Source organism: Oncorhynchus tshawytscha, linkage group LG05, assembly GCF_018296145.1.
Source record: "Oncorhynchus tshawytscha isolate Ot180627B linkage group LG05, Otsh_v2.0, whole genome shotgun sequence".
NCBI classification, from domain to species: domain Eukaryota; kingdom Metazoa; phylum Chordata; class Actinopteri; order Salmoniformes; family Salmonidae; genus Oncorhynchus; species Oncorhynchus tshawytscha.
Genome location: NC_056433.1, coordinates 717003 through 732986, shown reverse-complemented (window position 1 = coordinate 732986; position 15984 = coordinate 717003). Strand labels below are relative to the sequence as shown.

General features: G+C 43.2%; 1 protein-coding gene across 1 annotated transcript in view; it reads right to left on the bottom strand.

Moving 5' to 3' along the window:
* Window positions 1-227: 227 nt before the first annotated feature.
* The window catches only part of LOC121838736 (DNA (cytosine-5)-methyltransferase 3A-like), a 63239-nt gene continuing 47482 nt past the window's right edge, over window positions 228-15984 (bottom strand). Inside the window, exons 12-14 of the mRNA XM_042321296.1 lie at window positions 15538-15617; window positions 15069-15181; window positions 228-450 (exon numbers count right to left, since the gene is read on the bottom strand). Of these exons, the coding sequence (XP_042177230.1) occupies window positions 228-450; window positions 15069-15181; window positions 15538-15617 (416 nt within the window). The remainder of the gene's footprint in view (window positions 451-15068; window positions 15182-15537; window positions 15618-15984) is intronic.

The following is a 15984-nucleotide window of genomic DNA, read 5'->3' as shown; positions in this document are numbered from 1 at the left end:
ACGTTTAAAGCATAATTAATTTCCCATTGTTCCTCAACTGTAGTGTATGATATACCCTTTTCTAGCTCTGAGACTCTACTTTTTTTTTTGAACAAAAACTGTTGCTAAATAAGACCGAATCGAGCTGATCGGTCACATATGTGGAACGGGGGACCAGTTATGTGGAATGGGGGACCAGTTATGTGGAATGGGGGACCAGTTTGATATCACTGCTTTAGACCAACACATTAAAACATGTAAACATCTCTACGTGACCTTTGACTTACAAATTCCTGTTCATGGTTGTTAGCGAAGAACACCTGTAGTCGTGACGGCCAGTCGTCGCGTCGTCGTAGTAACCCGTGTGTGTTGTGTGTTTCACACATGTAGCAGTTCCAGGGGTCCTCTCTGATCGCAGCTGACGCCGAACCCAAACCCACCAAAAGATCCACACACTCCACACAGAAACACCTAAACACACACACATGCACACAGACATCATAAAATGCAAGAATAGGAAATAGTCCTAGAGACAACAGAACTGGAATCTACAACAGGGAGGTATATTTTCTGGATGACCTGAATATTAACTGGCTTTCATCAAGCCCTCAAGAAAAAGTTTCAAACAGTAACCAGTGCCTAAACCCTGGTTTAGGGGATATCAGTTAACCTACCAGTGTAGTTACAAACAGCACAAGAATGAAATCATCAACATGTATTGATCACATCTTTACTAAAGCGGCACATATTTCGCTTCAAGGCAGTATCCAAATCCATAGGATGTAGTGTTCACAGTATAGTAGCCATATCTATGAAAACCAAAGTTCCAAAGGCTGGGCCTATAATATAGGGTATAAGAGGTCATACATTACATTTTATAGTGATTCATATGTTGATGATGTAAAGAATATTTGTTATTCCAGTTACTAATAATCACTATGAAAATGTACAAACTGTTAAATTAAAAAAATGTGACTAATTTCAGGAAACTAGGTGCATGTAGTGCACTACTTCACAGGAAAGACTTTTGAACGTAAACTTTTATTTATTTATTTATCAATCAATAAGTAAACTTTAAAAAAAAAATCTTAATGCTTTTTTTGGCGGAAATGCATTCTGGAAAATGTGAACTTTAATGTTCCTTAATAACAAACTTATACGCCATCTGTAAATACGAATAAAATTGTTAAACTACAAGCCTAGTTGGTTTAGCCACAGAAAAAGTCAGGAACCTTCCCGCTAGCCATGATTGGCTGAGATAATGCACATGCCGATAGATGAGTTCTGATTGGTCTGCCATGTAGCTGCCTTCTGTCTATAATATGAGCTGCTCAGTATCTGTAGGTAATCCTTTCTAACGCAGCTGTTTGAAAGACGTCACGTAGTAGAACTGAAAAGGTGTTGCTCTCCACATTCTGGAGGACCGAGTTTTGAAATCAGTGGAATTTGAGAATGATAGCTAAGGAGATGGAGAAAATTCTGGCGTTTGATTGCAAATATGCAGACGGAGTCGAAAAGAGATCACACAGGCTGAAACACCTGTCTCCAGCTTACATCTTCAATCTCAGGCAACCATGACATCCGTGACAGAGAGGGAGAAGCATCTATTCATGTATAAGGGTAATTTTATTTTATTTGACCTTTATTTAACTAGGCAAGTCAGTTAAGAACAAATCCTTATTTTCAATGACAGCCTAGGGACAGTGGGTTAACTGCCTGTTCAGGGGCAGAAAGACAGATGTGTACCTTGTCAGCTCGGGGGTTTGAACTTGCAGCCTTCCGGTTACTAGTCCAACGCTCTAACCACTAGGCTACCCTGCCGCCCGAAGATAAGATACTCTAGCTAGCTACATTTCCAAAGTTACACATTTCTAATTTTGCCAGAAAGCGTACCGTTAGCTAGCTAGTTAACGTAAACTGGCAGGCTCGCTAGCTAACGTTATGTGTATGATCAGTGTATATTATTCATATCTCAGAGTCATTTGCATTGCTAGTTATAGCCTAATGTTAACTAGCTAGCTAACATTGAATTGAACCAGTTTGGTTAGCTACCTGCAGATTCATGCAGGGTAGTAACATTATGAGTTGGGATTATGGTTCATTGTTTAACTAGCTAGGTGTCTAAAAAAATACTCCACTATGCAAGTAACCATTTCCATAGACTGTTCATGATGTCACTACTCCAATTTCAGAACACTCGTCTGAGGGTGCCAGAGCACAGAATAACTGACTAATTTAAAAACGCTCAACACCCCTTGAATACCCCTTGAATACCCCTTGAATATGGCCGGTTGGCCAAAAAAGCATAATTTTAAAAAGTTGGTAAAAAAAAAGCGTAATTAAATTGTTGCTAGCAGCACAGTTGCAGTCACCAAAAACAGCCTAACCAGCTCTGCTAGGGTGAGTAAAATGGTCAGAGTGAGCTGTTCCCTCATTTTTGTGTGGAAGTAGCTAGCAAGCTAGCCAGTTAGCTTGGTGCTTGACTGCCGTTGTGAGGTCAGGGCGTCTAGTGTGCGCTCTGAACGCTCCAAGAGTGAACATCTCAGAATTTATGAACGGACAATCAAACAATGCTCTGAGTTTACGAACGCCCAGAGCGCACTCCAGATTGAGTTTACAAACACACCCATTATAACCTTGGACATCTCGGAGGTGGGGGCTCCCATCTGGTGTGTAAAGTAGATGGAGCACTGAAGTAGGAAGCCACAGAATTTAGATGTGGAACCGTCATATTTATCCGGGAGGGACAAATGGGCATCGCTGACCTGAGCGGGTTGCTGAATGGACCATTGTGCTGGCTCGCTGGGTTAACTGGTTGTAGAGTATCCTCCACTAGTCCTCCGGACATGTTCGACACGTTGCACACTTCAAAGAGCCTCTTCTGCACAACTGGGGACGACAATACTGACTGGGGAAAGAACCTACGGCGGCTTGCGAAAGTATTCACCCCCTTGGCATTTTTCGTATTTTGTTGCCTTAGAACCTGGAATTAAAATGGATGTTTGGGGGGTTTGTATCATTTGATTTTCACAACATGCCTTCCACTTTGAAGATACAAAATATTTTTTATTGTGAATCAAGCAAGAAATAAGACAAAAAAACAGAAACCATGAGCGTGCATAACTACTTGCCCCCTAAAAGTCAATACTTTGTAGAGCCACCTTTTGCAACAATTATTAGGTGCAAGTCTCTTGGAGCATGTCTCTATAAGCTTGGCATATCTGGCCACTGGGATTTTTGCCCATTCTTCAAGGCAAAACTGCTCCAGCTCCTTCAAGTTGGATGGGTTCCGCTGGTGTACAGCAATCTTTAAGTCATACCACAGATTCTCAATTAGATTGAGGTCTGGGCATTGACTAGGCCATTTCAATACGTTTAAATGTTTCCCCTTAAACCACTTGAGTGTTGCTTTAACTTCTTGGATATAGGGGGCGCTCTTTTAATTTATGGATAAATAAACGTGCCCGTTTCAATATTTTGTCACGAAAAGATGCTCGACTATGCATATAATTGACAGCTTTGGAAAGAAAACACTCTGACGTTTCCAAAACTGCAAAGATATTATCTGTGAGTGCCACAGAACTCATGCTACAGGCGAAACCAAGATGAAACTTCAAACAGGAAATGTGCAGAATTTTTGAGGCTCTGTTTTCGATTGTCTCCTTATATGGCTGTGAGTGCGCCAGGAATGAGCCTGCCCTTTCTGTCGTTTCCCCAAGTTGTCTGCAGTATTGTGACATATTTGTAGGCATATCATTGGAAGATTGGCCATAAGAGACTACATTTACCAGGGGTCCGCCCGGTGTCCTTTGTCTAAATTGGTGCGTAATTTTCAACTGGAGGCATTTTCCCATGAGATTCAGAAGAGAACGCACACTTCCACGAACGATATATCATCGAAGAGATATGTGAAAAACACCTTGAGGATTGATTCTAAACAACGTTTACCATGTTTCAGTCGATATTATGGAGTTAATTTGGAAAAAAGTTTGGCGTTTTGATTACTGAATTTTCAGGGTTTTTTGGTAGCCAAACGTGACGCACCAAACGGAGCAATTTCTCCTAAACAAATAATCTTTCAGGAAAAACTGAACATTTGCTATCTAACTGAGAGTCTCCTCATTGAAAACATCCGAAGTTCTTCAAAGGTAAATTATTTTATTTGAATGATTTTCTGTTTTTTGTGAAAATGTTGCCTGCTGATGCTAATGCTAAATGCTACACTAGCTATCAATACTGTTACACAAATGCTTGTTTTGCTTTGGTTGAGAAGCATATTTTGAAAATCTGAGATGACAGTGTTGTTAACAAAAGGCTAAGCTTGAGAGCTAGCATATTAATTTCATTTCATTTGCGATTTTCGTGAATAGTTAACGTTGTGTTATGCTAATGAGCTGCGGGGATAATTACACTCCTGGATACAGGTTTTTTTCGTAGCTAAACGTGATGAACAAAACGGAGCGATTTGTCCTAAACAAATTTGGAAAAACTGAACATTTGCTATCTAACTGAGAGTCTCCTCATTGAAAACATCTGAAGTTCTTCAAAGGTAAATGATTTCATTTGAATGCTTTTCTTGTTTTTGTGAAAATGTTGCATGCTGAATGCTACGCTAAATGCTACGCTAAATGGTACGCTAGCTATCAATAATCTTACACAAATGCTTGTTTTGCTATGGTTGAAAAGCATATTTTGAAAATCTGAGATGACAGTGTTGTTAACAAAAGGCTAAGCTTGAGAGCTAGCATATTTATTTCATTTCATTTGCGATTTTCATGAATAGTTAACGTTGCGTTATGGTAATGAGCTTGAGGCTGTATTCACAATCCCGGATCCGGGATGGCTAGAATCATCAGTATGTTTAGGTTCATTGTCCTGCTGGAAGGTGAACCTCCGTCCCAGTCTCAAATCTCTGGAATACTGAAACTGGTGTCCCTCCAGAATTTCCCTGTATTTAGCGCCATCCATCATTCCACAACCTTTAAAATTCTGACCAGTTTCCCAGTCGCTACCGATGAAAAACATCACTATGGGGATGGTGTTCGAGGTGATGAGAGGTGTTGGGTTTGCGCCAGACATGTCGTTTTCCTTGATGGCCAAAAAAGCAAAATTTTAGTTTAATCTGACCAGAGTACCTTCTTCCATATGTTTGGGGAGTCTCCCACATGCCTTTTGGAAAACACCAAACATGTTTGATTATTTTTTTCTTTAAACAATGGCTCTTTCTGGCCACTCTTCCGTAAAGCCCAGCTCTGTGGCGTGTACGGCTTAAAGTGGTCCTATGGACAGATACTCCAATCTCCGCTGTGGAGCTTTGCAGCTCCTTCAGGATTATGTTTGGTCTCTTTATTGCCTCTCTGATTAAGGCCCACCTTGCCTGGTCCATGAGTTGTGGTAGGCAGCCCTCACTTTGCAGGTTTGTTGTGGTGCCATATTCTTTCCATTTTTGAATAATGGATTTAATGGTGCTCCGTGGGATGTTCAAAGTTTCGGATATTTTTTTATAACCCAACCCTGATCTGTACTTCTCCACTACTTTGTCCCTGATCTGTTTGGAGAGCTCATTGGTCTTCATGGTGCCGCTTGCTTGGTGGAGCCCCCTGCTTAGTGGTGTTGCAGACTCTGGGGCCTTTCAGAACAGGTGTATATATACTGAGATCATGTGACAGATCATGTAAGACTTAAATAAAGTCCACCCAATCTAACTACTTATGTAACTTCTGAAGGTAATTGGTGGCACCAGATCTTATGTAGGAGCTTCATAGCAAAGGTGGTGAATACATGCACCACTTTTCTGTTTTTTATTTTTTTCATTTCACTTCACCAATTTGGACTATTTTGTGTCAGTTACATGAAATCCAAATAAAAATCCATTCAAATTACAGGTTGTAATGCAACAAAATAGGAAAAACGCCAAGGAGGATGAATACATTTGCAAGGCACTGTAAGGGGGTGCCAGATATATGGGAGGTAATAAGTGAGGTAATGGAGTCCAGGTGTGCCTGATGATGACGTGCAGGTGTAATGATGGATCCCAGGACCGGTGGTTAGTAGACCAGCGCCGTCGAACGCTGGAGGTGTCCCGGGCCCAAGAAACAAAGAGATCTTCTGTTGAATCTGACAATTAATCTTAATGGTTGTACAGTCGTCTCAAATAAAACTGTGAAGGACCTCGGCGTTACTCTGGACCCTGATCTCTCTTTTGAAGAACATATCAAGTCCATTTCAAGGACAGCTTTTTTTCCATCTACGTAACATTGCAAAAATCAGAAACTTTCTGTCCAAAAATGATGCAGAAAAATTAATCCATGCTTTTGTCACTTCTAGGTTAGACTACTGCAATGCTCTACTTTCCAGCTACCCGGATAAAGCACTAAATCAACTTCAGTTAGTGCTAAATACGGCTGCTAGAATCCTGACTAGAACCCCAAAATGTTATCATATTACTCCAGTGCTAGCCTCCCTACACTGGCTTCCTGTCAAAGCAAGGGCTGATTTCAAGGTTTTACTGCTAACCTACAAAGCATTACATGGGCTTGCTCCTACCTATCTCTCTGATTTGGTCCTGCCGTACATACCTACACGTTCGCTACGGTCACAAGACGCAGGCCTCCTAATTGTCCCTAGAATTTCTAAGCAAACAGCTGGAGGTAGGGCTTTCTCCTATAGAGCTCCATTTTTATGGAACGTTCTGCCTACCCATGTCAGAGACGCAAACTCAGTCTCAACCTTTAAGTCTTTACTGAAGACTCATCTCTTCAGTGGGTCATATGATTGAGTGTAGTCTGGCCCAGTGCGTCACCTGAGTGGATTGATTCACTGATGTGGTCATCCTGTCTGGGTTGGCGCCCCCCCTTGGGTTGTGCCATGGCGGAGATCTTTTTGGGCTATACTCAGCCTTGTCTCAGGATGGTAAGTTGGTGGTTGAAGATATCCCTCTAGTGGTGTGGGGGATGTGCTTTGGCAAAGTGGGTGGGGTTATATCCTTCCTGTTTGGCCCTGTCCGGGGGTGTCCTCGGATGGGGCCACAGTGTCTCCTGACCCCTCCTGTCTCAGCCTCCAGTATTTATGCTGCAGTAGTTTATGTGTCGGGGGGCTAGGGTCAGTTTGTTATATCTGGTGTACTTCTCCTGTCCTATTCGGTGTCCTGTGTGAATCTAAGTGTGCGTTCTCTAATTCTCTCCTCCTCTCTTTCTTTCTCTCTCTCGGAGGACCTGAGCCCTAGGACCATGCCCCAGGACTACCTGACATGATGACTCCTTGCTGTCCCCAGTCCACCTGGCCGTGCTGCTGCTCCAGTTTCAACTGTTCTGCCTTATTATTATTCGACCATGCTGGTCATTTATGAACATTTGAACATCTTGGCCATGTTCTGTTATAATCTCCACCCGGCACAGCCAGAAGAGGACTGGCCACCCCACATATGCTCTCTCTAATTCTCTCTTTCTTTCTCTCTCTCGGAGGACCTGAGCCCTAGGACCATGCCCCAGGACTACCTGACATGATGACTCCTTGCTGTCCCCAGTCCACCTGACCGTGCTGCTGCTCCAGTTTCAACTGTTCTGCCTTATTATTATACGACCATGCTGGTCATTTATGAACATTTGAACATCTTGGCCATGTTCTGTTATAATCTCCACCCGGCACAGCCAGAAGATGACTGACCACCCCACATAGCCTGGTTCCTCTCTAGGTTTCTTCCTAGGTTTTGGCCTTTCTAGGGAGTTTTCCCTAACCACCGTGCTTCTACACCTGCATTGCTTGCTATTTGGGGTTTTAGGCTGGGTTTCTGTACAGCACTTTGAGATATCAGCTGATGTACGAAGGGCTATATAAATAAATTTTATATATTTGATTTAGACGTGACACCCATAGTATAAACCAGACTTAAGACTTGAAATCTTTGGATGTTCAGTACATGGTCTCACATGTCAATCCTTAAAGAGCTGGGTAGGGCCAAAGCTTAAGTGGGTGTGAGCGATGCTGAATGGGTGTTGTTAGGTTCCCTCCTCCATGAGGAGTAACATAATGGGGACTCATCCGGGATCATTAAGCCCACCGGACCCTGCTGCACTGAGCTCTCTGTGATTGGTGATTGAGGTGTGACCGGACCCTGCTGCTCTGAGCTACACTAAATATAGTAGAACTACAGTAGAGATAGTAGAACTACACTAAATATAGTAGAACTACACTAAATATAGTAGAACTACAGTAGAGATAGTAGAACTACACTAAATATAGTAGAACTACACTAAATATAGTAGAACTACAGTAAATATACTATAACTACAGTAGACACTAGAACTAGAGAACAGATAATTACGGTAGACAGTAGAACTACAGTGGAGATAGTAGAACTACAGTAAATATAGTATAACTACAGTGGAGATAGAACTAGAGTAGAGACAGTAGAACTACAGTAGAGATAGTAGAACTACGGTAAATATAGTATAACTACAGTGGAGATAGTAGAACTACACTAAATATAGTAGAACTACACTACATATAGTAGAACTACAGTAAATATAGTAGAACTACAGTAGACACTAGAACTAGAGAACAGATAATTAGGGTGGAGACAGTAGAACTACAGTAGAGATAGTAGAACTACAGTAAATATAGTATAACTACAGTGGAGATAGTAGAACTACACTAAATATAGTAGAAATACACTACATATAGTATAATTACAGTAAATATAGTACAACTAGAGTAGAGATGGTATAACTACAGTAGAGATAGTATAACTACAGTAAATATAGTAGAACTAGAGTAGAGATAGTATAACTACAGTAGAGATAGTAGAACTACAGTGGAGATAGAATTACAGTAAATATAGTATAACTACAGTAGACACTAGAACTAGAGAACAGATAATTACGGTAGAGACAGTAGAACTACAGTAGAGAGAGTAGAACTACAGTAAATATAGTATAACTACAGTAGAGATAGTAGAACTACAGTAGCGATAGAGAACTACAGTGGAGATAGTATAACTACACAAATATAGTATAACAACAGTAAATATAGTATAACTACAATAGACACTAGAACTAGAGAACAGATAATTACGGTAGAGACAGAACTACAGTAGAGAGAGTAGAACCACAGTACATATAGTATAACTACAGTGGAGATAGTAGAACTAGAGTAAATATAGTAGAACTACACTACATATAGTATAACTACAGTAGAGATAGTATAACTACAGTAGAGAAAGTATAACTACAGTGGAGATAGTAGAACTACAGTAAATATAGTAGAACTACACTCCATATAGTATAACTACAGTAAATATAGTAGAACTAGAGTAGAGATAGTATAACTACAGTACAGATAGAACTACAGGAAATATAGTATAACTACAGTAGAGATAGTAGAACTACAGTAAATATAGTAGAACTACAGTAGACACTAGAACTAGAGAACAAATAATTACGGTAGAGACAGTAGAACTACAGTAGAGATAGTAGAACTACAGTAAATATAGTATAACTACAGTGGAGATAGTAGAACTACACTAAATATAGTAGAACTACACTACATATAGTATAATTACAGTAAATATAGTACAACTAGAGTAGAGATGGTATAACTACAGTAGAGATAGTATAACTACAGTAAATATAGTAGAACTAGAGTAGAGATAGTATAACTACAGTAAATATAGTATAACTACAGTGGAGATAGAACTACAGTGGAGATAGTAGAACTACAGTAAATATAGTATAACTACAGTAGAGATAGTATAACTACAGTAAATATAGTATAACTACAGTGGAGATAGTGGAACTACAGTAATTATAGTATAACTACAGTAAATATAGTATAACTACAGTAGACACTAGAACTAGAGAACAGATAACCGTAACAGAATCACCCACCACAACAGGACCAAGCGGCGTGGTGACAGGCAGCGGCAGGAGGAGCAGCGATCACAGGACTTCTGGACTTGGGAGGAGATATTGGACGGAAAAGGACCCTGGGCATAGCCTGGAGAATATCGCAGCCCCAAAGAAGAGCTGGAGGCGGCGAAAGCGGAGAGGCGCTGGTATGAGGAGGCAGCACGGCGACGCGGATGGAAGCCCAAGAGTCAGCCCAAAATATGTATTGGGGGGGGCTCACAGGGAGTATGGCTACGCCAGGTAGGAGACCTGTGCAAACTTCCTGTGCTTACCGGGGGGCTAGAGAGACCGGGCAGGCACCGTGTTATGCTGTCTCCAGTGCGGGTGCATAGCCCGGTGCGGTACATACCAGCTCCTCGTATCGGCCGGGCTAGAGTGGGCATCGAGCCAGGTAAGGTTGGGCAGGCTCGGTGCTCAAGAGCTCCAGTGCGCCTGCACGGTCCGGTCTATCCAGTACCACCTCAGCCCTCCGGTGGCAGCTCCCCGCACCAGGTTTCCTGTGCGTGTCCTCGGCCCAGTACCACCAGTGCCAGCACCACGCATCAGGCCTACAGTGCGTCCCGCCTGTTCAGCGCTGCCGGAGTCTCCCGCCTGTTTAGCGCTGCCAGAGCCTTCCTCCTCTCCAGCGCTGCTGGAGTCTCCCGCCTGTTCAGCGCTGCCAGAGCCTTCCTCCTCTCCAGCGCTGCTGGAGTCTCCTGCCTGTTCAGCGCTGCCAGAGCTGCCAGTCTGCATGGAGCAGCCAGAGCTGCCAGTCTGCATGGAGCAGCCAGAGCTGCCAGTCTGCATGGAGCAGCAAGAGCTGCCAGTCTGCATGGAGCAGCCAGAGCAGCCAGTCTGCATGGAGCAGCCAGAGCTGCCAGTCTGCATGGAGCAGCCAGAGCTGCCAGTCTGCATGGAGCAGCCAGAGCTGCCATTCAGCATGGAGCACCCAGAGCAGCCAGAGCTGCCAGATCCGCCATTCAGCCAGGATCCGCCATTCAGCCAGGATCTGCCATTCAGCCAGGATCCGCCATTCAGCCAGGATCCGCCATTCAGCCAGGATCCGCCATTCAGCCAGGATCCGCCAGTCAGCCAGGATCCGCCAGTCAGCCAGGATCTGCCGGAACCGCCAGTCAGCCAGGATCTGCCGGAACCGCCAGCCAGCCAGGATCTGCCAGAGCCAACTACCTGCCTGAGCTTCCTCTCAGTCCTGAGCTTCCCCTCAGTCCCGAGCTACCTCTCAGTCCCGAGTTTCCCCTCAGTGCTGAGCTACCCCTCAGTCCCGAGCTGCCCCTCAGTCCCGAGCTGCCCCTCAGTCCCGAGCTGCCCCTCAGTCCCGAACTGCCCGTCAGTCCAGTGGGGTCCTTGGTGAGGGTTACTAGGCCAAGGTCGGCGGCGAGGGTCGCCAATCAAAGGACGCGATGCATGCGGACTAAGACTTTGTTGGAGTGAGGTCCACGTCCCGCACCGGAGCCGCCACCGTGGACATACGCCCTGGTCTTAGAATTTTGTGTTTTCTTTATTATTTTGGTCAGGCCAGAGTATGACATGGGTTTATTATGTGGTGTGTTTAGTCTTGTTTTTTTTTGTAGGTATTGGGATTGTGGTATAGTGGGGTTTTCTAGAAAAGTCTATGGTTGCCTGAAGTGGTTCTCCATCAGAGGCAGGTGTTTATCGTTGTCTCTGATTGGGAACCATATTTAGGCAGCCATATTCTTTAAGTGTTTCGTGGGTGATTGTTCCTGTCTCTGTGTTTGTTTGCAGCAGATAGGCTGTTTAGGTTTTCATGTTACGTTTATTGTTTTTGTATCGTTCGTGTTTCATCTTCATTAAAGATGTATCGAATTAACCACGCTGCATTTTGGTCCGACTCTCCTTCACCGCAAGAAAACCGTAACAATATAGTATAACTACAGTAAATATAGTATAACTACAGTAGAGATAGTATAACTACAGTAAATATAGTATAACTACAGTAGAGATAGTAGAACTACAGTAAATATAGTATAACTACAGTGGAGATAATAGTACAGTAAATATAGTAGAACTACAGTAGACACTAGAACTAGAGAACAGATAATTACGGTAGAGACAGTAGAACTACAGTAGAGATAGTAGAACTACACTAAATATAGTATAACTACAGTAAATATAGTATAACTACAGTATAGATAGTATAACTACAGTAGAGATAGTATAACTACACTACATATAGTATAACTACAGTAAATATAGTATAACTACAGTAGAGATAGTATAACTACAGTAAAGATAGTAGAACTACACTAAATATAGTAGAACTGCAGTAAATATAGTATAACTACAGTAGAGATAGTAGAACTACACTAAATATAGTAGAACTACACTAAATACGTGTTATTTCTTACATTGGTACCCCAGGTCATCTTAGGTTTCATTACATACAGTCGAGAAGAACTACTGAACATAAGAGCAGCGTCAACTCACCATCAGTACGACCAAGAATATGACTTTCGCGAAGCGGATCCTGTGTTCTGCCTTTCACCCAGGACAACGGAATGGATCCCAGCCTGCGACCCAAAACAAACACGTCGAAAAAGAGGGAAACGGAGCGATCTTCTGGTCAGACTCCGGAGACGGGCACATCGCGCACCACTCCCTAGCATTCTTCTCGCCAATGTCCAGTCTCTTGACAACAAGGTTGATGAAATCCGAGCAAGGGTAGCATTCCAGAGGGACATCAGAGACTGTAAAGTTCTTTGATTCACGGAAACATGGCTCACTGGAGAGACGCTATCGGAGTCGGTTTAGCCAACTGGTTTCTCCACGCATCGCGCAGACAGAAACAAACATCTTTCTGGTAAGAAAAGGGGCGGGGGCGTATGCTTCATGGTTAACGTGACGTGGTGTGATCATAACAACATACAGGTACTCAAGTCCTTCTGTTCACCTGATTTAGAATTCCTCACAATCAAATGTCGACCGCATTATCTACCAAGGGAATTCTCTTCGATTATAATCACAGCCGTATATAATCCCCCCCAAGCAGACACATCGATGGCTCTGAACGAACTTTATTTGACTCTTTGCAAACTGGAATCCATTTATCCGGAGGCTGCATTCATTGTAGCTGGGTATTTTAACAAGGCTAATCTGAAAACAAGACTCCCTAAATTTTATCAGCATATCGATTGCGCAACCAGGGCTGGAAAAACCTTGGATCACTGCTATTCTAACTTCCGCGACGCATATAAGGCCCTGCCCCGCCCTCCTTTCGGAAAAGCTGACCACGACTCCATTTTGTTGATCCCTGCCTACAGACAGAAACTAAAACAAGAAGCTCCCGCGCTGAGGTCGGTTCAACGCTGGTCCGACCAATCTGATTCCACACTCCAAGACTGCTTCCATCACGTGGACTGGGATATGTTTCGTAATGCGTCAGACAACAACATTGACGAATACGCTGATTCGGTGAGCGAGTTCATTAGAACGTGCGTTGAATATGTTGTTCCCATGGCAACGATTAAAACATTCCCAAACCAGAAACCGTGGATTGATGGCAGCATTCGCGTGAAACGGAAAGCCCGAACCACTACTTTTAATCAGGGCAAGGTGACCGGAAACATGACCGAATACAAACAGTGTAACTATTCCCTCCGCAAGGCAATCAAACAAGCTAAGTGTCAGTATAGAGACAAAGTAGAATCTCAATTCAAAGGCTCAGACAAGAGGTATGTGGCAGGGTCTACAGTCAATCACAGATTACAAAAAGAAAACCAGCCCCATCACGGACCAGGATGTCTTGCTCCCAGGCAGACTAAATAACTTTTTTGCCCGCTTTGAGGACAATACAGTGCCTCTGACACGGCCCGCAACTAAAACATGCGGACTCTCCTTCACTGCAGCCGACGTGAGGAAAACATTTAAACGTGTCAACCCTCGCAAGGCTGCAGGCCCAGACGGCATCCCCAGCCGCGCCCTCAGAGCATGCGCAGACCAGCTGGCTGGTGTGTTTACGGACATATTCAATCAATCCCTATCCCAGTCTTTTGTTCCCACATGCTTCAAGAGGGCCACCATTGTTCCTGTTCCCAAGAAAGCTAAGGTAACTGAAGCTAAAGGACTACCTGACACCCTAGTAGCACTCACTTCCGTCATCATGAAGTGCTTTGAGAGACTGAAGAAATTCGGCTTGTCACCAAAAGCACTCACAAACTTCTACAGATGCACAATCGAGAGCATCCTGTCGGGCTGTATCACCGCCTGGTACGGCAACTGCTCCGCCCACAACCGTAAGGTTCTCCAGAGGGTAGTGAGGTCTGCACAACGCATCACCGGGGCAAAGCCCTCCAGGACACCTACACCACCCGATGTCACAGGAAGGCCATAAAGATCATCAAGGACAACAACCACCCGAGCCACTGCCTGTTCACCCCGCTATCGTCCAGAAGGCGAGGTCAGTACAGGTGCATCAAAGCTGGGACCGAGAGACTGAAAAACAGCTTCTATCTCAAGGCCATCAGACTGTTAAACAGCCACCACTAACATTGAGTGGCTGCTGCCAACACACTGACTCAACTCCAGCCACTTTAATAATGGGAATTGATGGGAAATGATGTATCACTAGCCACTTTAAACAATGCTACCTCATATAATGTTTACATACCCTACATTATTCATCTCATATGTATATGTATATACTGTACTCTATATCATCTATTGCATCTTTATGTAATACATGTATCACTAGCCACTTTAACTATGCCACTTTGTTTACATACTCATCTCATATGTATATACTGCACTCAATACCATCTACTGTATCTTGCCTATGCCGCTCTGTACCATCACTCATTCATATATCTTTATGTACATATTCTTTATCCCCTTACACTTGTGTCTATAAGGTAGTAGTTTTGGAATTGTTAGCTAGATTACTTGTTGGTTATTACTGCATTGTCGGAACTAGAAGCACAAGCAGTTCGCTACACTCGCATTAACATCTGCTAACCATGTGTATGTGACAAATAGCATTTTATTTTATTTGATTTGATATTGTAGAACTACACTAAATATAGTATAACTACAGTAGACACTAGAACTAGAGAACAGATAATTACGATAGAGACAGTAGAACTACAGTAGAGATAGTAGAACTAGAATATAGTTGAACTAGAGTAGATATAGTAGAAATAGTCAAGTATGTGTGTGTGTGTATGCGCTGACCTGCAGCAGTTGTTGTTTCCACACATCAAGACCTCCCGTCCTCCACAGCAGATAGTGCAGTACGACTGGTATCCATCATCATCGTATTGGTACGCACACTCCAAGAAACAGTTCTACACACACCCACACACCTTTAAACTCCAGGAACAGTTCTGCACACACCCACACACCTTTAAACTCCAGGAACAGTTCTACACACACCCACACACATTTCAACTCCAAGAAACAGTTCTACACACACCCACACACCTTTAAACTCCAAGAAACAGTTCTACACACACCCACACACCTTTAAACTCCAGGAACAGTTCTACACACACCCACACACCTTTAAACTCCAGGAACAGTTCTACACACACCCACACACCTTTAAACTCCAGGAACAGTTCTGCACACACCCACACACCTTTAAACTCCAGGAAGAGTTCTTAGAACAATACAAACTCTTACAGAGGGTGGGTCTGTTTACCTTGCAGCTCTGACACATGGCTCCGATGAAGAGAGGGTGTTCCAGAGAGACGTTGAGGCTACCACAGGAGATACAGATATCTACACACACACACACACACACAAACACATACAGAAGTCATAAAATGTTAGCAAGAAGTGGAAATAATAGAACTACAGTAGAGATAGTAGATCTAGATTAGAGACAGTAGAAATAGAGTAGAGCTACTAGACCTAGAGTAGAGGCAGTAGAACTAGAGTAGAGACAGTAGAACTACAGTAGAGATAGTAGACCTAGAGTAGAGACAGTAGAACTAGAGTAGAGACAGTGGAACTACAGTAGAGATAGTAGACCTAGAGTAGAGACAGTAGACCTAGAGTAGAGACAGTAGAGATAGTAGACCTAGAGTAGAGACAGTAGAAGTACATTAGAGATAGTATAACTATAGCACACAGTATGTCTACAGTA